The following is a 26,403-nucleotide window of genomic DNA, read 5'->3' as shown; positions in this document are numbered from 1 at the left end:
TCTGCAGAGCAGTCAGACTGCTCTCCTCAGCCGCAGACAGTTTACCATGTGAAATGCACTTGCCTGGACTCTTTGCGGGAGTTTTAAATTCATGGCTCTCCATCTTCATTTACGCACGGCGCGTCACTGAAGATACTACGCAGCAACCGTGAGACTTTTTCAGGATAAACGTTGGAATTTATTGACATTTCGCTGCGTTTGGACCATGAGGATGGAGACGATTCTAGTTTACCTGCTCGCCTTCACGTTGGCCCGGGTTAGTTGGGGTCTTGGATATTCAGAGTCCAGCGTTCAGACAGGACAGAGAGCGGCCAGCAGACACAGGTAGGATCAGCATGAAGGGAACCACACGTGTGAATGTTTGTGGTCAGTTGTGTTTGCACTAGAAAAAAAAGAGAAGGCTGCAATTCAAAACGTTCATTGGAAGCTTGTTTGTTTAAGGTTATCATCTCGGTGAGGTTCCCCTTAACTGTGGTTGGTTCCCATAGTGAAACACGGGGACCTTTGGGGGTCCTTAGGGGCTTCCACCTTGCTAACAAAAAATAAAATGTTATATTGCAGATTGACAAATGTGAGGATGTGTGATTTTCTTTTTATTATTGTTATTTTTAAATAGAATATTTCAGTTTTATCTGAGAGAATGTAAGGAAAACAACTGAAAAAATGATTGATGATATAGATAATATTAAATTGACACCCTATGTGATTTATTATAAGCCAAAACACATTTGAAATAATCTCACTAAAATCAAATATATTAAATTACGTTTAATAAAATGAATGCTGAATTGATTCAGGTAGCAAAAAATAATATACGGCGAGAAAAATATAACGTATCCGATTAAGAGAAGGTAAGATATGTACGGAAGACTATTAGTGCCAAAAAACTAAAAGAATGATAACAGGAACATTAATTGTGTCCGATGTCTCCCCGTTTCAAATATGTCTCTAAATAAAGGAACTGGTTGCCATAGAAAGCCTGCACAAACAACACACTCCACTAAAGGGCAAAATGTCACAAAATGATCTCAGTATTAAGGAACGTTTCCTTTGGGAATGTCACTTTCTGAGACCGTAGTGTGAAAATATGGTCCCTGGCAGAAGTGCACATGCTGTACATTTTTATTTTCAGAGGAAACATCTTATCAGTGATTAGGCCTCTTACACTTCAGGGGGGCCTCCTTGAATGGGAGGTGATGGGTGGGTTGGGGTTGTGTGATGATGCAAGGGGGCCCCCAGAGCTGGACAGGGTTTATAGGGATTATAGATGTTTACTGTTTCAGGGCCCCAAGTGGAACGTTTTCAGGGGGGCCCAGAGTTTCTCGAAACGCCCCCAGCTTCTTGTTGGAGGGGAATTCATCATGTTGGCAAACAGCATGTTGCAGTCAAGTGAGGGTGAATGGGCTCCACAGGGAGTGACAAATTGAGGGGAAACTAAGATGTTGACTGAATGAATCCAGAAAATGTATATCTTCGAATTCGGAATTCAGATGTAGGACTCCCAAAATGCCCATTTTGCACTTGTTAATGGGACAGTAAGAAAATCATTAGGTTCTTAGGGATAGTTGATTGATAGTCTCTTGTAAATCATTGATGACAGTTGGGGTCCCTGCACATTAAGCTGTGAATACTGTCCGTGTGCCAACAGATGTATGTTTTTATGGTGCTGTTGCTGCCCCATAATGTGTTATTAGCATGTAATTGAGCTTCTGCCTGAGGGCCCCATATGTGCACAACCCCCTCACCTCTGTGGACTGTGTGTGTGTGTGTGTGTGTGTGTGTGTGTTTGACACTTGCTTTTGTTTTCATGATTGAATGAACACGGTAGTTTTGGCAAATTAAATGGCCGAAAATGTAGGTGTGTGTAAATTAATAAAAGGTTGAATAAGTGAATGACAGAGTCCATCTCTCACATGTGGTATGTGTCTGCCTGCATGCCTGCATGTGTTTGTACTTAGTGCGTGCGTGCGTGCGTGCGTGTGTGTGTGTGTGTGTGTGTGTGTGTGTGTGTGTGTGTGTGTGTGTGTGTGTGTGTGTGTGTGTGTGTGTGTGTGTGTGTGTGTGTGTGTGTGTGTGTGTGTGTGCGTGTATGTATGTATGTATGTATGCAAGGCAAGTCGGGCTTCTGGGAGTTGAGCAATATGAGCTTCTATCAGGTTTTTCTCCACATCATAGCAAAGTATACTGCTGCTGTAGTGGCTAACAGAGTGATGAAACATGGGTGGCTGGCCTCTTATGTGTATGATGAAGCTAAACTGTTAGCTACTGTGGATTATGGAAAGTGGGGCAAAATAACAGTAAGACCCATGGCAAAAGATACAAAATGTAAGAACTAATTGATTTAGGAAGTGGAAATAAATGATAAAAACATGACAAAAAACCACAAATTATCTGAGTGAGAATAGATAGGTACGGAAGACTATTAGTGTCAGGCTTAAGAGAAAAAAATGACAGAAGGGAATATTTTGTGTTGTTTTGGATTTGAGAATGAAGTTGAAAGTGCTAAGAATGAATTCAACATGTTGAGAATGAAGTTGAAATGTTGAGAATGAAGTTGAAATGTTGAGAATAAAATCTAAATACAATGTTGACAATTTATTGGAAAGGTTGAAAAGAATAAAGTAAAAATAGGGCACAAGGCATATCACAAAGCAAAAGATTCAGAAAAGGAGACCATAATAATAGAATAGAATAATAATTGATGGAGTTAATGGAAAAAAAGTGATAAAAGGTCAAGAGAATGATGGGTGAATAGAGGGAAAAATAACATATCTGTCTGAGAGAAGGTCAGATATTTATGGAAGACTATGAATGCCAGCTAATTGAGAAAAAACACAAGTTAAAAAGTTTAAAATGAAGTTTGGATAGCAAAAAAAGTTATAATACCATTTTGACAACTAATGTACCATATTGAAAGGGTTAAGTTGTAATGTAAAGAATACTGTTGAATTAATGACAATAAATCAAACACATATACTTAACTTTTTTCTTTGCATTTCAAATTTACTCACAAAATGGGAAAAATAAATCTTCCTTCAATCATTCTTGCCCCTTATGCCTGGCCGTAAAAGACTTCAGTAGATAGAAACATGTTAAGATAAACAACAGGCAAGAAAAGAGAAAAGAGAGTCAAAGAAACGGGAGAAGAGAGAGAACCCGTGCAGGCGTGACAGGAGAGGATGAAAGGGGGAGAAAAGGCGGGGAGGAGCATCGCGACAGGAGAAAAGACCGAGTGACAGTAGAGAAGACATGGTTTGGGTCCTTAAATGCCTTTCCCCTAGCTAAAACCAGTAGCCTATGAAGGAGTCAGCATGGCGGGCCTGTGACGTACACACACTCATACAAACCACACACACACAAAGTGACGCATCGGGGGGAAGAATGCACTGGCCCGTGGCGATGCGGTTTGCCCCTCTGACATCTGTTTGAACCCCATTGATCTGTTTTGACAGATGTGTGAAGTATTCCATATGTGATAAAGAATGTTGAATGATCTGAATAGATCCAGCAGGGGTCTTATGTGGAGCTCAGGGACCCTGAGCTCTGCAACACATCTTCTGCCAAAATGTCAGCAGTACACTCCAGCTCCAGACACTGACAGAGGAAGAGGGAAGGAGCGATGTGTTTGAGGGCTGGATGGGGGGTAATGTATTGTCCTCTAAACTGCAATGTACAGTTTAGAGAACAATACATTACATTTAGCTGACACATTTAGCCAAGTCATTGTAAGTGATGGTGCATTAGTTTGAATTGGCTAAACTCTTGAATTGTTTTTCCTTTTGAAGCATGTGTTGGGTTTTAATGCCCAAAGTACAAGTGCAACAGGTGGGTATGGAAATCCTGCTGTTCTGATAACAATGGAGAGCTCTTTCCACCATTTTGGAACCAGGATAGAAAATAGGCTTGCTTTAGTTTAGGGGCAACTCACAGTGAGGGAGCAAGCCGATTGGCGTATGCAGAGCGAAGGGCATGTCCTGGATGTAGGAAGGGCCAGATTCCTTCACAGCACGATATGCCGGAACCAGTGGAGGCCAATACAGTAGACTATTGGAGAGTATCATCATCATATTTCTGTCATCTACCCATGTTTTTATGGCGCTCTGCTTCGTGGGTTGTAACAAAAAAACAGGAGAACCAATGAGACAAACTTTGGGCTATGGCTTGGTTCCATGAACGATACATTTTACACATAGACTTTTTTTATAAGAGGTGGACAAAGCTGGCCTGTCGTCCCCCTTTGGACTACCAGTTCGCAGCCTTGCATTTGACATTTTTGCTGGCGCGATGTTGTATTTAGGCCATCACCATGATACTTTTTTAGAACCAGTAACAATGACAGGCAACCAAAATCTTTCCTTTCAGAACCTTCTGTAAAGGACTAGAGGTTGTATGACAGCTAAAACGTATATCAAAGTGTTGTTTAAAGGCTCCAAGCAACAAAATACATCACATTTTCCATGCATCATCAATGTTGCTCTACTTGTTTTGTAGAACAATTTCATAACTTTGGAAATAAAAGCCATCTAAGGATTACGTGAAAGTACTATGGCTTTCACGGAGGTCTTTGTTTTTCAAGTACTTTTGTACTAGCGTGCATTCAGGTTTCATCAACATCAGGTTTAAGTCATTCAGAGTTCAATAACAAGAGTTTCTTTCTTCTTCTGTTGCCCTTTGGCTCCAATATTTGAGAACACAAGCAATATCAATCCAAAAAGAGAAAGGGATAAGAGTGTCTGATTTGGTAGTTACAGCAGTAGACCAGGGCCCTTATGAAGCCCTCATCGTACGTCTCTCACTGTTCTTCACTTCTACTATTTTTACTGACTTTTGCTATTGATCTCTCTACATACAATACGACTAATGGCACTGAGTTCATGCCTCTTCAGTTGTTGAAAGGAATTTTGTGAGATGCAGGAGGTCATAAGAAAATAACTCCTGGAATACATTAAGCATCAGTAATTCTTGTACTCTAATGGTGATCGGCTATCCCTTGAGAATGCCATATGGTAAAGCAATCTGGGCACGCAGAGAGAATAATTGTCAGTAATTATTAAGCTTCCTTTGATAATTGCCCTTGAGCAAGCTATTCTACCCCAGTTTTAAATATTACTCTTAAGATGCAATTGTGGGAAAAGCTGTATACCATTTCAACGATGAACACTTAGGCCTATACGGTAAAATAAAATTGGTCACTACAAATGGGAGAGCTCTCCAAAATGCGACAGAATGTCTCCATGCCATTAGGCAGTAACCGGATTGTCCTCTTCTTGACCGAAGCTTGGAAAGGATCCAAATTCACTCCATCTGTATGAGTTTCTGCTAATTAGGGCAGTAAAGAAATCTCATTATAAATGGTAATGTGAATGTGGGAAAGGGGATCCTTTCCATTCGCATCCATTGTAATTTAATGACCATAGTTTCCAGCACACATTTCATTGGAGTAGGCTTTCTTTACCTTGTTAAGATGAACCTAGAGATCTTCACCCCATCCAACCACACAATAACTGTTTAAACTATAAACCTCCTCTCAGCTTAAAGACTATATGTAATAACAAGGCACTGAACTGACTGTTTTTGCAGAGTTAATGCAGAGCAGCTAATACAACTTCACCTGCATAAATCCTCTGTGTTATTTTGGGCAAGTGCAATATCAAGGCTTTGAGAAGACTTATGTCTCGAATGCACATGCCTCCATAAATGGTTAAGTTTATAGTGAACCACAGAAAAAACTCTGCAGCCCTCAGAGCGTTGACGTATCTGAGCAATAATGCTAAAGCAAATGGCAGTATCATGGACATTCTCTGTATATCTTTGTGACCGCCAGGCTAAACAATCAGTGAGAAGTTTACACAGTCACCGTGTCCCTAGATGCTGGAACGAGTCCAAAGGGAAAATGGCGTGTGTTTTTGGAGTAAAACTTACATTTTAGACAGAGCAGAGGGACTGGAGGAATGAGTACATCTGCTGTTCTGTCGGCGCCCGATCACTCAAGCGTGAGTGAGTGCACTCGAGTGTGTATGTTGTCGTGTGTGACAGCCTGTGTGCTTTGCGGTGTGTGTACAGGGGTATACCTTTACAAGGACGTTGGAGGGGTGCTTGACCTTTGGGCCACAGTTCAAACAGTGTGACCCGCCTCTTTCCATCCACTCATTCAGGACACTGTCGAAGCCTTCCCTTGAAGCTAAATGAAAGATCCTTCAACAATAGGCGCCACCAAGTGATTTCTTTGTTTAAGTAGTAAACCTAAGCTCCCCTTTTTATTTCTTACATTCCTTTTTCCTCCCACTTACTCTCCATGTCACTTTTGTCAATGATTATTCCCCTTCCACCCACAATGCTCCTCTGCAGGGCTCATGCAGAGATGCTTTTGAATAAAATGAACCTGGTATGTGTGGGTTGACTTGTCAGACCGCAGCTTCCTGCTTTAGCTGTGAAGTGTCTGTCTGCATTTTTTATATGGCGATGAAATTTATTGGGAAATAAAGTGATGCTTAGACAGGTGTAAGAGTTCCACTCATGCTGAGTTCTGGCTCAATAAATAACAATAAGACGTTTACAATGGACGTTTCGCTGCTAGGTGCCTGGCAGACAACTAATGAAAGCACTGTTTGTGTGTTTTTGTCTACAGAAAAAGAATAAAGTGTATTTGTGTTAACATGCATGTAATAGTTTTCAGGCTTGTTTCCTGTGCGTGTTTATGTGTCCGTCTTGTCATGCACTATGAATGTGTGAAGACACATTTAGCTCCTGATATGCTTAACCTACTTTGCGTGCGTGTCACTTTCAGAATACTGTTTGGTTATCAGTTTTGTGTGTGCATGTTTCATCATGTGTCTGTGCTAACAACATTTTCGCCATTTATTTCACCTTAAATCTACCATATTTATTGTCAACGATGGGAGCACATGGTCTATTATGTAATAAAGTGGTCTCTCGTTATGACACTCAGACTTATCACTTCACTAGCCTCGATTTTAGCGCCTTTCAGCTCATTGTTTTGGTTTTATGGCCCGTGACTTTACCATTTTGACTTTACTACTTTGGTTTACTTTCACTGCACTTCAAAACGTTCATGCTGTTTCCAGACGGAGCAGCATTGTGGCTCTAAAAACCCATTGTGCACCACTTGCTCAGCACCAAATGGCACTGACAAAGTTATTGAACAGCTGGTGAAAGTGAAACATTTACAGCTAAAAAGCTAGCTAGTTACCTCAGGAGGTGGTTCTCGGCTGATTGAGTAAATGAACCATATCAATTTAAATAATAACACCTTCACATTGTGTTTTCAGCTCCTTTTCACAAATCAGTCGATACAGGTTTAAAAGTTCACTGTGGGATATTTTCAAAAAGTAAGAATGTTTTCTTTCTGTATCACATGCTGGGCGCTAGTTTTTACATACACCAGCATACAGTAATGCCAAACACATTACTGCTGATCGTTTAACACTCTCACCCCTCAGATGTGGATTTTCCAAACCACTTACTTACCGACCTCCTCTTTGAAGTCCCTCCACTTGTAAAAGTGAAACATGATGTTAGACTAAAGAAAAACATGTTGGTTTACCAACACAGAATATGTTGAGGACTAGCTGGTTAGTGAATTTGCCTCTTTAACAAATCAGCTAGTATATGACTTTTTGAGTATATGTTGTTTTTTTTGCATATCTATTCAGTCTGTTGGGGCAATGCCACATATTAATATATTAAAACTTGTTTCCATACTGGCTTTGCTATTAAGGATTTCTGCTCAGAATGTTACTTCGGCAGTATAACATTTGAAGAAGTATTCCTGCACACCCAAATAATACTGTAACTTTGTTAGCTGTCCTTTATTGTTCTAATGTATTCTGGTACAGGATGAACCTTGAAAATTGAAGTTATAATTTGCTCAATTCGATATTTGGACTTTCATCATTATTACATTTTTTTTTTCGTTGGTTGATGTTTGATCTCTTTTATTCCAAAACAAAACAAGCATCATGTGTTGAAGTTAAATATATTTGGTGCATGTCATTCTTTTCAGTTAAATACACCAGTAAAAGTACACAGAAAAACGTATTTTGAGGGAATCATGAGCAGTGCCACATGCTTGAGTTATTGAGGTTTAAAAACATTTTTTTTAAAGTTCTAAATCTACAGAAAGCCATACACTGTAGTTCAACATTGTTTATTCATCTGCTGCTGTCTGATAAAACAAATCTACAACATATTGTTGCAACAAACATTCAAAAGTATGCAGGGAAAGGACTGTTTGTGTGCAGTTGTTTGTTCTGTGGTGCTGATAGGAAAGGAAACAGGGCGATTAGCAGCTGAATATGCCATTGAAGGGACACACATAGTCACACACATAGTCACGCACATAGTCACACACACATAGTCACACACACACACACACACACACACACACACACACACACACACACACACACACACACACACACACACAAAAACACACACACACACACACACACACACACACACATAGTCACACACAGTCACACACACACACACACACACACACACACACACACACACACACACACACACACACACACACACACACACACACACACACACACACACACACACACACACACACACACACACAATAATAGGCTGTTTAATGTCAATGTCATTGGCAGTAGTTTGCAAAGTAACAGTGAAGTTAGCATCACACACTTTTTATGTTTGTTTCATTGTGTTTGTCTTACTGCTTGTGTGAGTGTCCTTAGGTCCCCTGTGAGTGCATGAAGTGCCAGTGTGTCTGTTAAATGACTTGTGTGTTCTTGTAATTGTGTTTTACACTTCTGGAAGAGATGCCAAGTCCAGTTAGTGGACTTTCATCTGAGCGATTTCTCCGCAGCCATTTGGATTAATGGGACCTTATAGGATTACTGTTTGGAATGCTTAACTTCACGCCGGTTAGAGGGACAGAGAGAGAAAGAGGGAAAGGCCAATGGGTTTGGAGCCTTAATGTTGTTTTGAATTTGTCACCCACACGATTAAACTTGCATGCAGGCAGACATTAACAAATTCACTGTATGCTGTTTTGTGAAGGGCGTACGCCTACAGACATAAACACATGCACCCACACACACCAACACTTTCACTTCTGTTACACTAACACTTAGTCATCCTCTGACAAATATAAAGGCTCCTCTTATGTTCTGGAGTTAGAAGACCATGATGGAACGACGGAAAATCAACCATCAGTGAGGGCGATGTGTGGGTGCTAGGAAGCTGCAGAGACGGAGGGAGTTGTGTGTCTGCATTAGTGATGTGCCAACCGACTCTTTTCACATAATTGTTTCCTTTGAGTCAAAACATAAAGGAATCCCACTTTTTGACTCTTAAGGGTTTCATAGTTTTTTAGCAAACTATGGGGTCAGCTAACATTATTCTTAATTTAATAGTAAGGTTTATTTATGTAAAACTCAGTGCCTGTTCTCCATCAGACATGACCAAATTCACACATTGATTCAGCATACCGTGTTGGTAGGTTATGTTCAAACAATACGATGTTACAGAAATGTAACTAACCCTAACCCTACTGATTCTCCAGTACACCTGATTTGGATACTTTAAGCTGCCATCCTGTTGCGTACATTGTCTTGAAGACATGCAGCCACTTTAGCAGTAACGATAAGCTTCCACCGCATTCAACTAAGAACTTGTCAGCTGTGTGTCTGCCCTATGTAGCTTTGCTCTGTTCGGTTTCCGTCTGTGTATTGCAAGCTGATTAACAAATAAATGTATAAAGAGGAGGTTAAGCCTTGAAGTTAGCAACACCTGTGGCTCAGGCTCACTTGAGGTGGGCTGACCTTTAATAGACTAGCTATTCTCCTTTTAGTTACAAGCCTCTTTTTTCCTTTGTTTTTACTGTTACCCAATAACATTATTTGGTCAACATTGCGTCATCGGTGATGGTTAATTGTTAAAATCCCACACAAATACTATAATGGAAAAACTATAAAAGTGCTTGGCACCTCTCCATAACAAAAATGCATGTGGTGTGTGCCTGTGTGTATTCAGACCTAATGTAAAGGTCCGATGCATGTGTGTATTATACTGGGTATTTATGACAGAGACCAGTAAATATTACCTTGGGGATTAATAAAGGGTCTTCGTCTTTAAACTTTGCAAGCAATATAATAAAACACAATTGTATTTTTAGCGTCTCCCTGAAAAGAACAACTTCCAAAACTCTTGAAATTGGACCGTCTGAGTTGCTCATGAATGCCCCATTATCCTGCTGTTTCTCTTGACCGACTCCGATTCAATTGGCCCTCACTTGTTCATTCTGTGCTGTTGCTGCAGCTGCCTTGACTTGAGTCCCTCATTAACAGCCTTTTTTAAGACATTCATTGGTTGTTCCCCTTCCTCTGTTTTGAGCAACTTCACCAGTGTAGAGTCATACCTTATGGTAACAGCTTGCAAAAGTAAGGGTTAATGAGCAGATAGAAAATAGTTCAAAAAGATGTGTTGATGCATTCTTGCCCAGCGCTAGTCTGTGTGCATATGTGTGTGTATGTTTCCACATCTGTGTCTGCTCAGTAGTGAAAAAAGAGAGATAGTTAGGCTTATTTATGTAAAACGCAGTGCCTGTTCTCCATCAGCGCAGATAGGGTGTGATTGCTGCCAACTTTATGCTTTATCTTTGCTGTCTGTGACCCTGTGAGTTTGTAAGACGGGATAATAGATTGGCAGAAGGGCCCGCTGAATCACAGTGACAAAAACAACACAGTGGAACTACGGGGGGAGAGACAGAGCAGTTTTGAATTATCACCACTGTCGTATGTTGTCTCTCCCTTCTGTCTGTATTGGCCCAACTCCCGATGGAGATACTTTGCATCCAACATACATAGTGCAGTATTACAAACCATAGATAACCCATGCTTTAATGAAATTACAATCTCTGTGAGGGGAAAGACAGCCGTGTTTGTTAGAGCAGACGCTAGCAGTTTTCAGATGTAGGATGGCAGAGTTTTGCTCTGAGTCATCAGCACTCCAAGCTCTGATAGAATCATTAACTACAACGTAACAAACCACAGAACAGAGTAATACAATTCAATACCATATGGATCACTGTGAAGAACCGCAGATCTTTGGAAAAAGAGTTCCAAAACTCTGGTTTTAGCCAAATGACATTCCCTTATGCTCCACTTTATGTTTAATCCAGGCTGAACTGAATCCCCATGAACATTTAATTTGATTTATGATCAGCTCAAAGCAACATGAAAATACAAAATCAGTAAACTTTCAGTGAAAAAACTATGTTTTATAAAGCGGTGGCTCAACCATAACACATTACTGTCTTACAAAGACATTGAGAGAATCAAATTGCAAACCATTATGGTATAGGCTTTTAAATCCCATTTTGGACCAAGTTATTGTTTGTAGTAGTAGGCTAAACAAATAAACTTGACTTGAGTGTAAGGCTGGCTGACTTTTCACATTTATCAAATAGACAAGCTGTTGATACAATTCTTACTGTTTCTTAATGTTAAAGAGTCAGTTCACCCAAATAATGAAAATGAATCACTATTTCTTACTTACTTAAATGGACATATGGATATTGATTTATCTTGTTTTTAAATGGAACATTTTTGTTGATTTGTTGCGTCTTAAATTCTTGTACTTGAACAACAAAGCCCTCATAACTCTGATATTCCACCAACAACCCGACAGAATTGACTGGGACATTTACAAGTGTAGTACGTATCAAACCAAATTTGCCCGCATTGTATTCAGGTTGCAGAAGAAATGACAATACATTACCAAACACTTTTAAACCAAATCCTTATAGTTAAACTACAACTATGAGTAAGTGCAGTTGTAGGTTAAAACACAGAGCCTGTGTAGGCGGGAAATATTGTGAAAAAATTGAAAAATCATCTCACTAAATGCTGCTGCTTGTTTGTGTATTATACTCAATTTAATTATCCTTTGTAATCTGATTTTCCAATATAAAGTACTTGAGCCCATAATTGATATCAACATAAGCATCTAGGCTTTGAAGAGACATTCCAGTGGATTAGGTCTATTCAAAAGAAAACAACATCTTGGTTTGGATGAGGTGGTTTTTGTACATTCAACACAATGAAGCAGATTATATTGTTATGTTCTGTGCTATTGCAGCTCCACACTAGGCGACAGTCAGTGTTCACCAGCGGTGCTTGTGGTGTGTTGAGGTCAACCTTACAAAGTGAAGCCATGTGGTTCCATGACAACCTACCATTTGAATGTTCCTTGTGATTGTAGCAAAAACCCTATACAGTAGAGTCGGTTAACTTATCCTGTTAACTTTCCCACGTACAGTAGCAACAGGAACAAGAGGTCATTAGCTACATGGGAGGATCAGAACATGATAAACTCTTTCTGCCAGTCAGAAAAGCTGTGGAATGAAGGGGAGGATCACAGTCTCTGGGGATCAGGGGAGAGGTGTAGTCACACAGAGGGCGAGAAGGAGAAAAAAAATGAGTTGAAGGGGTTGAGAAAGAATGAGATGATGAACAGAGATCCACAAGAAAAGACACAGGTAGAGGGATAGTAATTTTATGAGAGGGAAAGAGTGAGAAGGACGGCCAAAAAAAGGAAAATGAGTTACACAAAGGGAGACATAGAGCCAGAAAGAAAGACTGACAGATGTTAAGACAAAAAAGAAAGACAGTCTTGAAGACAGGCCGAGTTAGAAAAGCTGCTGATTGACATTCCAGCATAAAAGGAACTCCTTGTACGCTCCAACTTTTATCTGTAAATCCTTCATGGCCCTGCCTCAGATGATTCTGAGAGTGACACTAATTGGACATAATAACCACCGGGGAAATAGCAGTGGATGGGAATTCTGGGAAAATGATGATAGAAAACGACTGAAGGACGTCTGTGTCTTAAATCTATCTGCTGTTGCTATCAAGAGAGGTCAAGGGAGGTCAAAGGCAGAGGGACAAATTGAGGCACGGGGGTGGAAAGTGTGGGACTGTGTGTGTTTTCTCGTAATTCTGTCCCTTTGGGTTTGACTTGTTTACGAGGATGTTTGTTGAATCTTGACAGTATCCACTCCACAGGGGATGTTTTAAAATGTGTTTTTGGGCAACAGGCATGAACAGGATTGAATTTAAACATGACTTCATCTTAAACTACTACGATCAATGTCTTTTTTTATTAACAATGACTCAACTGCAATATACTGTAAAGAGTTGCACATTGTAGTGATTAACCCACTGCTATTTCAGGCATAGAAGGCAAGGGTTTTTCCATAAAAACCCATTGTACGTCACAGGACAGACAAAGCTGGTAACTGGTGGATATAGTGGAGCATTTGGCAACTCTAAGCTTCATATTTCCCTCAGGAGTTGGTGGAGAGGGAAAAAGTACATGAAAGGGAGTGAATATTCCACTTACATTTGCTAAAGTGTAGAAAACAGGATTCCAAATAAATGCTATAATTTCTCTCTGTCAGCTGGATGTGTTAAAACACTTCTTTTGCTTACTACACAGCCACTTTTAGCTCCATGTTATGGTTTTCCAGCTTTGTGGAATGAATGTTACCAATAGTTTTTCACATGGACATGCAGGGTGTGTGTCTTTTTGTGGGTTTGTTGATGTGAAGTTGGGGAGGCATACAATGGCAGCCATTGTTGAACTCTTGCAGTTATCCTGAACTGATCTGACATCTGCACCAGTGGACCATTTGTCTTGAAAGTTGTACAGAATAATAATCAGTCCGGTGTTTGAGATATTGATCTAGAAACTCACAGTGATGTCAAACAAATGACCAGATTTTTGATCATTATTTTTGCAAATCTTTCCCTTTTTTTTGCCCGGAAACAAAGAGCAGCAGCAGAATGTATACTGAGTGTGTTTAAAAAGGGCTGCTATGTTTGAGTCTACGCCTAACTCTGAACTTACAGTAAACTGCCAGTAATCGCACAGTTATTCATTTGTTATTTCCTTTTGCCTACTTTCCTAGGAACTGGTGTGCTTATGTGGTGACACGCACCGTCAGCTGTGTGATGGAGGATGGGGTTGAGACGTACATCAAACCAGACTATCAACGCTGTACCTGGGGCCAATGTCCTCGAGTTGCGTAAGTATATAGAACCTCAATCCATTGCACTTCACATCTTCCCTGAATCTTCCTCAGCTCTGTTCCTGGAATCTAATCTGTATTCAATCTTTCTCCTCCTACTTCCTGATATTTTGTTCCGAATTCTGTATCCTCTATCTATCCATCTTCTCCTAATTTCATGTCTATGGACACTGAATTCACAAAACTCTTCATTTTCTCAGGAGAGTCTTTTCAGGAAGGTGTTTGGTTGTGGCTGTAGGTGTAGACAGAGACTCCAGCTCTTTTCCCATATTAACTCCAGATAATGTCAGGCAGTGTCAGATCCACACATTGTCTGGAGTTTCCCTTTCACACATAAAGCAATCAACAGAAGAATTTCCGTGTCAGACGCTTTCTCACTTACTGGAAACAGTCTGCTTTAGGCGAGGAGTAGTGCCTTTGTGGATGTTCATGAAGCCAGATATAAAGCGGATGTTCCACTGTCATTTAGCCAGTCTGTAAGTTCGCCATAAACAACTGAGTCTCTTGGTATTCCTTGAATTTGACTCATAATTTCTCCATCGGCGTAAAAGTTGCGAATTTCATAGCCTTGCCAATTATTTCTGTTGGCGCTTTCTGGTAAATGATCCTTCTTCTTTACCTGAATATGTTTATTTTCTTCTGTCTTTTTATTCTAGCCATATGGAAACATCAGCAAAATGCTCACTTGCTCACCTGGATGCACCAGACCATGAGCAACTGTTTTCACATATGGGCTTAATAGGACATTATACACTTGTCATAGGACAAGAACAATGGAGGTGATTTGAATTGACATTCTGTTCAGTTCTTCCATGTGATGTTTAGATAATTTCTGGGTCGCAGTGCAAGTGTGTGAAAGGGGATATACTAAAAGCTCAGTGTTTGTCCGGTTAATCTCAATACTGACGTACTGCTCTCAGTCTCACACATTATTGTTGTGGAGCTTCTGTATGCCTGGTGCAGACATTGGGAGCACATTTATTGTAGATATGATGGAAGGATTTTTCCATATGTTGATGTTATGCAAGCCTGCATTAATCAAGCACTTCTGATGTTTTCCCTCTTTTGAAGTTTCAACATGTTGTCTGACCCTGGCACGGCTGCCTGATCCCCATGCCTGCCAGGGGCCTCAGCTTAAACCTGGGCTATGCTAAGAATGAAACCAACAGGAGTTCCAGGCACCACAGTCTAGTCTCCTACCCTGTAAAAACAATCTCTTCTTTTTACTCCATCTTTCTTTCTTTTTATGCCTCGTTTCTTACTTTTCCAACTACTCCCCCTGCCACCTCTCCAGGCCCCGTTTTTCTTTTTCCTCTGAGAGTAAGACGGATCCCTTTTTCTCACGCTCTAAGATTAAGGAGCTGGAATATGAAAAGTTTACTATGGCGCAGAAAATGCTCTGTGATACCTACAGTGACATTTGTGGGTTTGCATAAAAAAGAACAACCTGCTAAACTTTCAAAATCCAGGCTTTTTAATGTTGCCATAAATCTTTAGTGAGACTTCCGGACCATACTGGTCTATTTATTGCATCCTTACTAACATAACTACCCTGTAAAGTGATATATTAATAATTAAAGCTATCCAAATAATACTTGTATATTTTTCAGCTGCTTCGTCTTTGAGCAAGAAATAAAGATTTAGTACTGGCTAAATGCAGTTGATTTCTTGTGGAAAAAAGGACAAGAATAACATTCTGAAGTTTACAAAGTACTCTAAATCCCATCAATCATCAGGAGATGATTAAGAGCTATTTCCCAGACATCAAAATACTCAGTGCACATTAATATCAACAGTGTACAACATTGGTATTAATGTCATGTCCCAGCTCAGGCTCCAGATTAGTCTAAGGTCCAAAGACACACAATAAACAAGTGTTAGTTTATGTATGAGAGTTTCAGCCTTGGTAGCAGCTCTGTGAGGCTGTACTTAGAAACAGTGGGGCTATTAGCCTAATGCTAACATCAGTATTCTAAACAATGATGATGCTAACAGGTTAATGTAAAGTATGTGTAGTGTCATGCTTCTTTAGCGTGCTACCTCACTAATGTCACCTAATTAGCACTGAATAGATTAATTAATGACCCAACGAAGGTTCACTTCATTAGTTCCAATAGTTTTGAGATATTCCAGTCTGGAAAAAAGTGTTTGTGAGTCCAGATGAGATTTTGTACCTGAAATTTCCATATTATTCTCAGGTACCGGACATATAGGAGGCCAAGGTATAAGGTAGCTTACAAGATGGTTACCGAAATGGAATGGAAGTGTTGCCATGGTTACTCTGGGGAAGACTGCAGTGATGGTCCAAAGGGAACCACGGAAACCCAAGTGAATGCAGGGAGACCCCGTGTCACGCAGACAGGCCACAATACAGGCGGCGGACAAAGAGGAGAAGGTAAGGAGTGGAAGAACTGTCTAGAAATATTTATGTCCTCAGGATGTATTTTGTCAGTCTTAAGCATGAATACTTACTTTTCAGAAATGTGATTTGCAAAGAAAAACTCAAAATATATACTGTATACAGCCAAAGTAATGCAGTGGAAAGAGACCAGTGCATCCTGGGGCATGTAGGCACTGTGGACACAGCATTAGGGTTAGGTTAAGGTTTAGGGTTATCATTGGCACTTAGCTTTCTCGGTCAATGTACCACGCACGGAGGAATCTACTGTTTCAATAACTACATTTATCATCAAAACTAATAGGATATCTACAAAATAGTGGAAGCTTTATAGACCCTGATTTAGATTTAAGTTGCTATAAGAGAAACCTTATGAAAAGGCTATTTTTAGAGCCCAGAGACCCTCCTTACTTCTGAATGTGTTCCAGTGTTGACAGCAAGGACAGAAACATAAAAAAGCTCATTTGAAATGACCAAAACGGTTTAGTGTTTACCAGGAAATGTATAAGCAGGCAGATTCAGAAGTAAGATTCGAAGCACCTCTAAAAGCTCTATGCATGTTAAAGGACCCACACTTTCTGCAAGTATTTAAAGATGGCACATTTTGTCTTTCAAATTGGCTGTTATTCTTTGTCTCCAGGTGACAGTGAGAAGATCAGACAGCTGGAGGAAACAATCCGTGGTCTGTCCAAAGACCTCCACAACATGCATACCACCCTCAACGGCATAAACCAGAGACTGTATGTGGATGAGTTTTCCAATACACCATGTTTCTTGTTTTATTTTATTGGCGAGTGTAGTCACAAGCAAGCCAAAATTATATTAACAGTCAGGAAACTAGGCTGACTTTACACAGTGAAACTTTGGTTGGTTAAAACTAAGTTGCAATTGATTTGCATGGTGTAAAGCTCTCTGCAAAACACTCACATGGGGAACATACTGTATAGTACACTGTATATCCTTTCATGTTTATAGTCATTTATTTCAGCAGTTTAGTTGAGTGAGGAGAGGATACTTTGTTTATTAATATATATATACAGTATATACAGAGTTGTGAGAAGAGTAGGGAGGTATAAATAGTTAACAAGAACTTAATAGGCTGCTATATAAACACAAAGTCATTGACTTAAACTGTGCACGGCTAAATTTAGACTTCATATAACTTTGTCGTCTCATGTTCCTGTGTAAGTGACATTTTTCAATTCAGCAATGTGGCAATGGTTCTTTAATTCATGTCACATATAGTCAGACACATGTTAGCCTGAAGACATTTGAATTTTTCTTCTCTATAGGCCTGGTCTGAACGGGGCAATTGTGCCTTCTGACTCTGCTCAGCCACATATGAAGGAAACCATCAACAGCATCCAGACCAAACTGGACCATCTTTACAACAGGACACAGGTAAACAGCATCTACTGCTTTTCTATTTTAACTTTTTTACAGTCTTTATGTATTAATTCATTTGGAACATTTGCTTGCTCAGGTCCATGACCAGACCCTGCTCAACATCAACAACCACCTGGTGAATGGAGGGGGTAATGAACTCGACGGAGCAGCCAAAGGAGGAGGAGAACACGGGGGAAAGCAGCTTAACACTCTGAAGGAGGAGATACTGACGGAGCTGGAGAGAAGGGTGTCTCTGTCCTGCTCTTCCTGCCAGGTGAAGCTTAATATGTAAAAATAAGATATCAGGCACAAACATTACTCTACTTTATTATAGCCATAGACATGATTTCTAGTTGTAGTTTGGGTAGCTGTGAAATGTTCATGCACTTTATTCTCTGTGGGCTTCTGCAAGTGATTTCGGCTGCCTAAAGCAGTAAAAAAAAAAAATAAATAGCAGCCACATTCAGGCAGGCAGGCAGTAAAATGAGAAAATGACATTCCCTCGTAAACTGGTGAACCAACAAAAAATAAAACATGAAAACAGTCCTGCAATAACAAAAAATGGTCAAGCAGTGAAAGACGAATTTTAAAAGTGGTTTTGAAATAATAACCGGGCTAGGATTCAAGATAAACAAACACTTTCTGTCTAATTTGAGGTTTCACTTGCCTTACGTTCAAGCACAGCCCTGGACCCCTGGGCTGAAGCACATAAAAGGCCCCTCTCTGCTACCTACCACAGTACCCCAACCCCCCGTTGTTTACAGTTGTTTTTCATCTTTTTAATTTTGTCAGTGCTAAGGGCTGAAAGCTGCACTTAATCTGCAATGTTGGAATAGTTCAAGAGAGGCTGAGAAAAGCCTTTCCCATTCTTCCTACCATGTCAGGTCAGGGTTATACTTTCTTATTATATTTCTCTACGATACATATATTTATTTAATTAAAATAACTTTGAATTAATTGTACTTTTACTGTAGTCCTGTGTGCGTTGTGCAGCTGAAAAAGTACAGTACATAGGTAAAATCATAACAAAAATAAAGATTTTTCTAAGCCTATTGGCAAGAATCAGGAGCAGAACAACATTATAAATGAGCTTTTTGACCTTTTAACGGAAATGGTTAAAACAGTAACTTAAAAAAGACGCCCTGACTTTGTCGGCCTCAGCATTGAGTGCAAGTTCCAATTTTTTCCTACCTTGCAAGTAGTTCATGATTTGTTTTTTGGTTTGTTTGTCAGTTAACAGGATTACACAAACATTACAGGTCCAATTTTTATGAAACTTGGTGGAAGGGTGTAGCATTCGCCACGGACAAACTCATTCATTTCCTATTGGATCAGAATGCAGAAGTTGTCTTTGAATTTCCAAAACCTTGTGACATAATGCAGAGGTATGAGCTCTCCGAGAGACCTTGTAGTTGAAATTGAAGAAGCTAAACAAGATGTTAATTTCTTACCTGATTTAGATCTGCCGAATGTTGGTACAAACTGTAGGTGGGCTCCTTACTCAGCGTGAGGCTCAGCTGCACGATTTGAAAACACAAAGATAGCAAGTTACAAATAACTTACAAAAGGACCATAGCCCTTCACCTTAATAAAAACATCCAACTAAAACTAATGGTAAATGAATTCTTCCTATTATTCGTTCCCTCCAGGCTGGTGTAGAAGACCTGAGGCGCCAGCAGCAGGAGGACAGGGAACGAATCCAAGGTCTAGAGAAGCTGATCAGCTCCATGGATCTACACCTGAGGCAGAGCCTGGACATCTCCCGCAGTGAGACCCAGCGCTTCCAGGCCTGCTGCAACACCGTCACAGAGCTTGAGAAGAGGCTGACGGGTCTTGATGTCCGTGTCACCTCCACAGCTAACAAGTGTGACACAATCAAAGCGAGGCTGGATAAGGAGCTACCTGGGACAGGTGGAGGAAAGGGAAGAGTGACCGAAGACAGGTTGAATGGCAAACTGAGAGAACTGGAAAAGAGGGTGAATAACACAGTGAGGAAGACAGAGCAGAGGTGTACTAACACCGGGAACAACGTGAAGGACAATGTCCAGAGGGACGTCACGCAGCTGCGCAACATGGTCCTCAGTCGGCTGGATGACCACAGCTTCAAGATTGGTAAGATTGAGCTGGACGTGTCTGTTCTCGGAGATACAGTCACTGACCACAGTCGGCGTTTAAGCCAGCTTGAGAACATCACAACCTTCCTGGACAGAAAGTTAACATCGACTACAAACATGTGTAATGAGACATGCGGGCCAAATGGAAAACACAGTAACACAGATGAAACTGTGAAAACATTACAGTGGACAGTTGTTGCTAACCAAGAGGACATCAAGAAGTTTAACACCAAGTTAAATGACATGTCCGTGACAGGGGACTCAATAATTGACAGAGTGATCAACTTAACAAATGATGTCAAAAAGATAATAGCTGTGACAGGGGAGAGCGGTGAGAATTTCAACCGGATTGTCACTGAGGTTGAAACTTTGGGAAACGATTTAGAGGATTGTTCTGTTTGCAGCAGTATAGACGTAGACTTGCGCAGGCTAGCCAACTCCACCGAGTTTGGCCTTAGCAAGTGCCAGTCAGATCTAACTGATCTGCGGAAAAAGTTGGACTCAGAACAAACTGTCTGCTCTCAAGTGTGCTCCAACCTTCAGGAGGACGTGGGACGACTCAGAGATGAAGTGGAGGAGTGTACAGGACAGTGTAAGGTCAACATCAACGATCTGAAGAAGCGCCTGGACGGCCATGGTGTCCACAACGGAAAATTAGGAGGGGATCTGAAGTCCATCCAAGGAGAGCTGGCTGAGGTCATGGTCACATTTAACTCCATCAATGACAGTCTGAAGGGCCTGGGAAGGACTGTACAGACACATGGGAACACGCTGACTGATCTGACCAACTCCAGGGACAGCATCTTCTCTGAGGTAAGATGATGTGGTGATGATGCAGATACCGTATGTGGCTATGCAGCTAACATGTATACTGTTGTAATATATTTCTATAGTATATAGTTATAGAGTTGGCCTTCAAAGAAAAGCAATGTTTCATCATGACCAGTGTCCTATGTTGTATTGCAAATTAGTTGAACCACAATTTAAATAGATTTTTAAAGAGCCTGTTGTAGTCAAGAGTAAAAATAATAATAGCTTTTTTATTAAGCATATTTTTTTGTAGGGCCTTAAAAATGACATTTCGTTTTTGTGCACTTAAATGTGGGTCCACCCACAAACTGTAATATAAGACAACACAGTCAGTTTTTTTGTTCTTTGTGTGCTGCCAAAAGGTCAGAAACCATTCTATGAGCCATTCAGATGTTGCTCCCCTTCCTACGGTGCATGCAGGACATAGGAATGCTGTCTGAGTATCTGATTCCAATGCTTGAGAAAATTTTTGCAAAGGTGAAACACACTCTGGTCAACAAGAACGACCATATTATGTTGCAGAAAAAACATTTAATTTCATTGCAGTTAAAGCTTCTGCATTATATTTTCCATATAAATCAACCAATCACATTATGCAGAACGGTTGACTTGTGCCTGTATCACGGATTATAAAATAGCAACACAGAGGCTCTGTAGTGCAAAGCAAGATACTAAAATAATAATTACTTTAAACGTTGATAAAGGCAGAACATAACAGATCCACTCCTACTGTTTTTAACTTGAAATATCAGTGCTAGATACATCACAATCAAAGGCAAGTATTTTGTATATTTGTGTTGTCTATTTGTCATGCCTCTGGGGTGTAAAAACCTTACTTGTGTGTAGACATGCTGTTAGCCCTGCAAGGCTGCACAGCGGTGCTTTGAGCGTAATGCTAACATGCTCAAAATTATAATCCTAATGTATGTATGGTTAGCAGGTATGTGCTTATTTTAGATGCTTAAAAAAGTATTATAGCTGAGGCTGGTTGGAATTTCATTAGTGGTTTGATGTTTTGGTAATTATTCAAAATATATAATAAGTTAAAAAGCAATACATCAGATAGTTTCACTTGGGACCAAAGTTGTGGAAGACCGGCTGCTGTGCCTCAAACCAAATCGCTATTGTGTCTAAAAATAATTAGTGAACATTATAATTATGCTTTCTAGCATAATATATTGACCGCCACATTACTTGTTGAACATGACCCCTCAGATTTATCATGTTACCCCATTGGGATCCCGAGCTCCAGGTTGGGAAGCACTGTACTACATGTAACACTAGCTCCCTCAGAATCAAACAAAAAAGAACACGCTACCATGCATTATGATAATGTTGATGGTAATGCGTATATTATCTCAGAATGTGTCTATTTATTAAATGAATGTACATATTAAAGTAAAACCTTTTTATTGATTTTAAAAACAAGGCTATGTCAAACAATGGTTATCTTGGCAACAATGTTTTCACAAAATGTTGTTATAGTTAGGAAAATATTTGAGCGTATTACACGTATTCAGTTAAGTCTTCTTGACAGACATGGCTGGAAAAATAGACTTAGATATTTTTGTGTGCATAAGATACTTTAGGAAAAGAAATCAGAACAAAGATACAAAAAAAAAGATTTATAAAAAAAAAAGATCCAAAGTACACACATTAACACGTATCTGCATTATCCTCAAGCTGGACGATTTTCAGAAGGAGATGACAGAGCACGTGAACGACTCAAAGATTCAATTCGACAACATGGGCAAAGAGATCCAAATAATTAGGAGCAACTATGTGACGGAGGTGGGGGAGTGCCGGCGGTCCAGTGACGGCCTGGACAGAAGACTCTCGAAGCTGGAGGGAGTGTGCGGACGCTTTGACTCTTTTTCAGACAGCCTGGTGAGGATCAAGGAGGGCCTGAACCGACATGTGTCTGGGCTGTGGAGCTGTGTTAATGGACTCAACGTCACCGTAAAATCTCAAGGAGATCATATCGACAATATCCAGAACGTCCAGCTGGTGAATGTCCACTCAGACATTAACAGACTGAACTCATCAGTGGTGGACTTGGCCAAGGAGTTCCACAGCTTCATAGAAAAAGACTTCATGGGTGAGTCGCAAGGGGACCAAGGGCATGGAATTTGACTTTTGGAGAAGAGATAATCAAAAAAGGGAGGCTAGGGCTGGGAAAAAAAGACCAAAGAAAGAATTCAAGCTGTCATCTTGAGAAGCATTTACTTAAAAAGTCTGCAATCTTTCTGAAAGAGGAGTTTTAGTAAACACGAGGGTGAAAGGCACATCCTCAGGCATTGCAATGTCTTCGCTTTTTTTGACATATTATACTAAAAGAAACTGCTAAAAGCACGGCATGTCTCATTAAACATTGTTCTCCCACAGGTCCACCTGGTCTACCGGGCCCCCGTGGAGAGAAAGGCGAGCGTGGAATTCAGGGTCTTATAGGATCCCAAGGGAGGGTAGGACCTCCGGGAAAAGAAGGCAAGCAGGGACAAGCTGGACCCCCAGGTCAAGGAAACACTCTTAGTTTTTTTTTGTAATTTGGTTACATTTTGTTTAATTGAATAACATTTACAAGCTTTATCTAAAATCTTTGTCTCTACAATATCTCTATATCTAAGCTACGCTAACCCCAACTCTAAAAAAAAAAAAGAGTTAGGGTTAGGGTTATAGAGAATGCAAGAAACAGCAAGAATGATTTTTTTGGATGATGAACTCACTGTTTTTATCTTTCATCTTACTCCTCAGGTCTCAGAGGTGAACAAGGTATGTGTTGACCTTACTAAACAGCAGATGAAAGCACTTTTTTACTGTGTGATCTTTATTTCATACCTAATTCCACTCGCTTCGTGTCTCCACCAATTTTAGGTCCTGCAGGGTCTGATGCCCACGTGCCACGCCTTTCTTTCTCTGCCGCACTGACTCGACCCATGCGAAGCGCAGGAACCATTGTGTTCAACGAGATCTTTGTCAATGAAAATGACGCTTACAATCCCAGGACAGGTGAGTTCTAGTTTGACTTGAATTTTTAAGAGGTGCCTACCAAAATCAGTACTCCAATTTAAAAAGATTACCTAAAGTAAAAGTTGTTGTTAACTAAAACTCAGTTCACTCCAGTTACAAAAAGAATGCACCATTTTCATTTGACAATGAAGCTAGCTTAGCTTTGGCAGGTAGCAAGTAACAACGTATTCTTCCTATAAATATGTTATAGTATACTATTCATTCATTGCCAAGTAGGTAGTAGGTGTTTTCGAGCGATGAATTTACTCAAGAAAGTCTTTTTTCTGAACAGTTTTGTTTTTTGTTACACAATACTTTCACTCAGAATGCAAACATTAAGTGTGAAGTTGATTTTCTGAGCTTCCACACAGCAAATAAAGGCACCAACCAATCACATTTTGCATAATTGGATCTCATGTTCAAATGTACAGTTTAGTAATGTAGTGTTAGTCGGAGTTGTGCCTATATATAATATAAAACAATAACATAGAGGCTTGTTGTCCAAGAACCTTAATACTACTTTAAACTTAGACAAAGGCAGTGAATACCAGATCATCTCTTTCTGTTTCTCTTTCTGCACACCCCTTATCCAAACAGCAAATATTATTTTTCATCAGAAAAAGTGCCGGAGCAGCATTCCGTTGTGCTCCCTCAGCACTACACCCCTGAAATTGACCTTCAAAGTTCATGAAAATGACTCAATAAATAATTGTACATGACAGCAAATGCACCACCTTTAGATTCCATGTTATCTGCTTCCATCCTCCAGGTTATTTCACAGCTCCGGTGAGTGGGAAGTACTTCTTCAGCGGCATCCTCACGGGCCACAAGAACATGAAGATCGAGGCCGTGTTGTCCAAGTCCGACACTGGCGTGGCCCGTGTGGACTCAGCCGGATATCAGCCTGAAGGCCTGGAGAAGCCCATGGCGGAGGCCCAACACATCCCTGGAGCTCTGGCTGTCTTCAACATCATCCTGCCCATGGAGGTCGGGGACACCGTCTGCGTCGACCTGGTCACGGGCAAACTGGCGTTCTCTTCAGAACCGTTGACCATCTTCAGTGGGATGCTGTTGTACGAAACCATCTGATTGGAAGAAGTCACATTATAATCAGCCTCTGGGTGAAACTTGCAACATGAGAGCATTATAGTTGGACTCAAAAAGAGCCACTTCCTGAACAGTCCAAGAGACTGAGATAGCTGGACTGAATGAATTCAGCAAGGAAAAAGTACTTTATAATTTGACCTTACATGCTAAGAAAGAAGGACAACAAAAACTTCTTTCCAACCACAATCATTTTTGTGTGACTCACAGCTTTAAAGAAAACTATTTGTGCAAAGAGCCATTGTGTTTTTTATTCTATGGTAGGTTTTTCTTTAGAAAAAGGCCACTGAAGAGTTATATTATAATTACATATTTCATGCTGTTCTTTAAACTTGAATTCTTCCCCGATTCCATCAAGATAACTTTCAGGTCTTTCTCGTGCCAATGAGAGGTCATTGGGGTAAAATGAAAAAATATTAAAGATGTGGACGTCTTTCTGTTTTTGTGTGTAATCTGCCCGCAGCATATCAAATGTTCAGAGGTTATTGCACACCATTTGTTCCTGTTTATAATATAGTTCCTTTTACTCCATGCTCACAGTTTCACTTTGACCACAAGCAAATTCCCAGAAACACAACTCCGAAAGCCAATTGTCTTGGAAAACATGATGTAGGCGGAGGTGACACAGTCCAAACCACTATTCTTTAGAAGGAAGTGCACAAATGAAGTCAGTGACAGTTCATCCGAGAAAACCACAGGATTTTATAAATCATTCATCAGCAAAAGAATAAGCCCATTTTAGGACATCAGCTATGCCCAGATAAGGGAGGAAGAAGGTGGTCAGGGGAAAGAATGTCTTTTTCTTTGTCCCTCTGTCCTAATAAGGGCCATCTTAACCCGGTGGAGGATCAAGTGGTTGAAGTTAAGAGGCTGCATCTATCATTCTATTTTACAGTGGAATTCTTGTGTAAAGCTAAGAATAACAAACATTGAAGCTGAACCCTTGTCTCTATGCAACAAATCCCATGTCTTCCATGAATACACACTCTTCTTTCCTTTAGAAGTTTAATTAAAATGTCTCCAGAAGGAAAAATCAAGTTTGTAGATATTTTTGAATGGAATTTAAAGCAGATTGGATTAGATTAGACTTACCTTACGGTGGATAACACATTGTCCTTATTCAGTGTGGGAATGTTATTTTTATGGTTCTATGCATTGTATAACCTCGAAGGAATGTACATAATTTTCAGCCCGTATCATATTTTATGAGTTACCACTTCACCTTGCAAGGTATTGTGTATGTTTTGTATGTTTTTGCCACAAGTGTGCCTCAAATACAGACACCCTGTTTTACACAGCTGATGTCAGCAGTCTCACTTTTATCTTCTTTGTGTTCCTTCATTAAATGAATAAGGATGTGCCAGGTTTTAGTCACTGTTTAGCCCACTTCACACTTATTTAATTTGGCACTTTTTTGGCTTTCATAAGTACACACAGCTGGGTTGACTTTATATTTCTGGCTCCTGCTTAAACCTCTCTCATCGCTTTCTCTTGAC

General features: G+C 40.2%; 1 protein-coding gene across 1 annotated transcript; it reads left to right on the top strand.

Annotated features, from left to right (window-relative positions):
- emilin1a (elastin microfibril interfacer 1a) lies at positions 1 to 26,204 on the top strand. Its single transcript, XM_063902165.1, has 12 exons — positions 1 to 324; positions 13,970 to 14,086; positions 16,288 to 16,484; positions 17,128 to 17,227; positions 17,780 to 17,888; positions 17,971 to 18,147; positions 19,523 to 20,800; positions 22,481 to 22,895; positions 23,183 to 23,308; positions 23,549 to 23,566; positions 23,669 to 23,803; positions 24,573 to 26,204. Exons 1-12 carry the CDS (start codon positions 206 to 208, stop codon positions 24,890 to 24,892), a joined length of 3,111 nt encoding a protein of 1,036 aa, XP_063758235.1. The 5' UTR covers positions 1 to 205; the 3' UTR covers positions 24,893 to 26,204.
- Positions 26,205 to 26,403: the final 199 nt, after the last annotated feature.

The sequence above is a fragment of the Eleginops maclovinus genome, chromosome 15 (genome assembly GCF_036324505.1).
Source record: "Eleginops maclovinus isolate JMC-PN-2008 ecotype Puerto Natales chromosome 15, JC_Emac_rtc_rv5, whole genome shotgun sequence".
Classification (NCBI taxonomy): Eukaryota; Metazoa; Chordata; class Actinopteri; order Perciformes; family Eleginopidae; genus Eleginops; species Eleginops maclovinus.
Note: the sequence above shows the minus strand (reverse complement) of the source record. Positions and strands in the feature narration are given on the sequence as shown.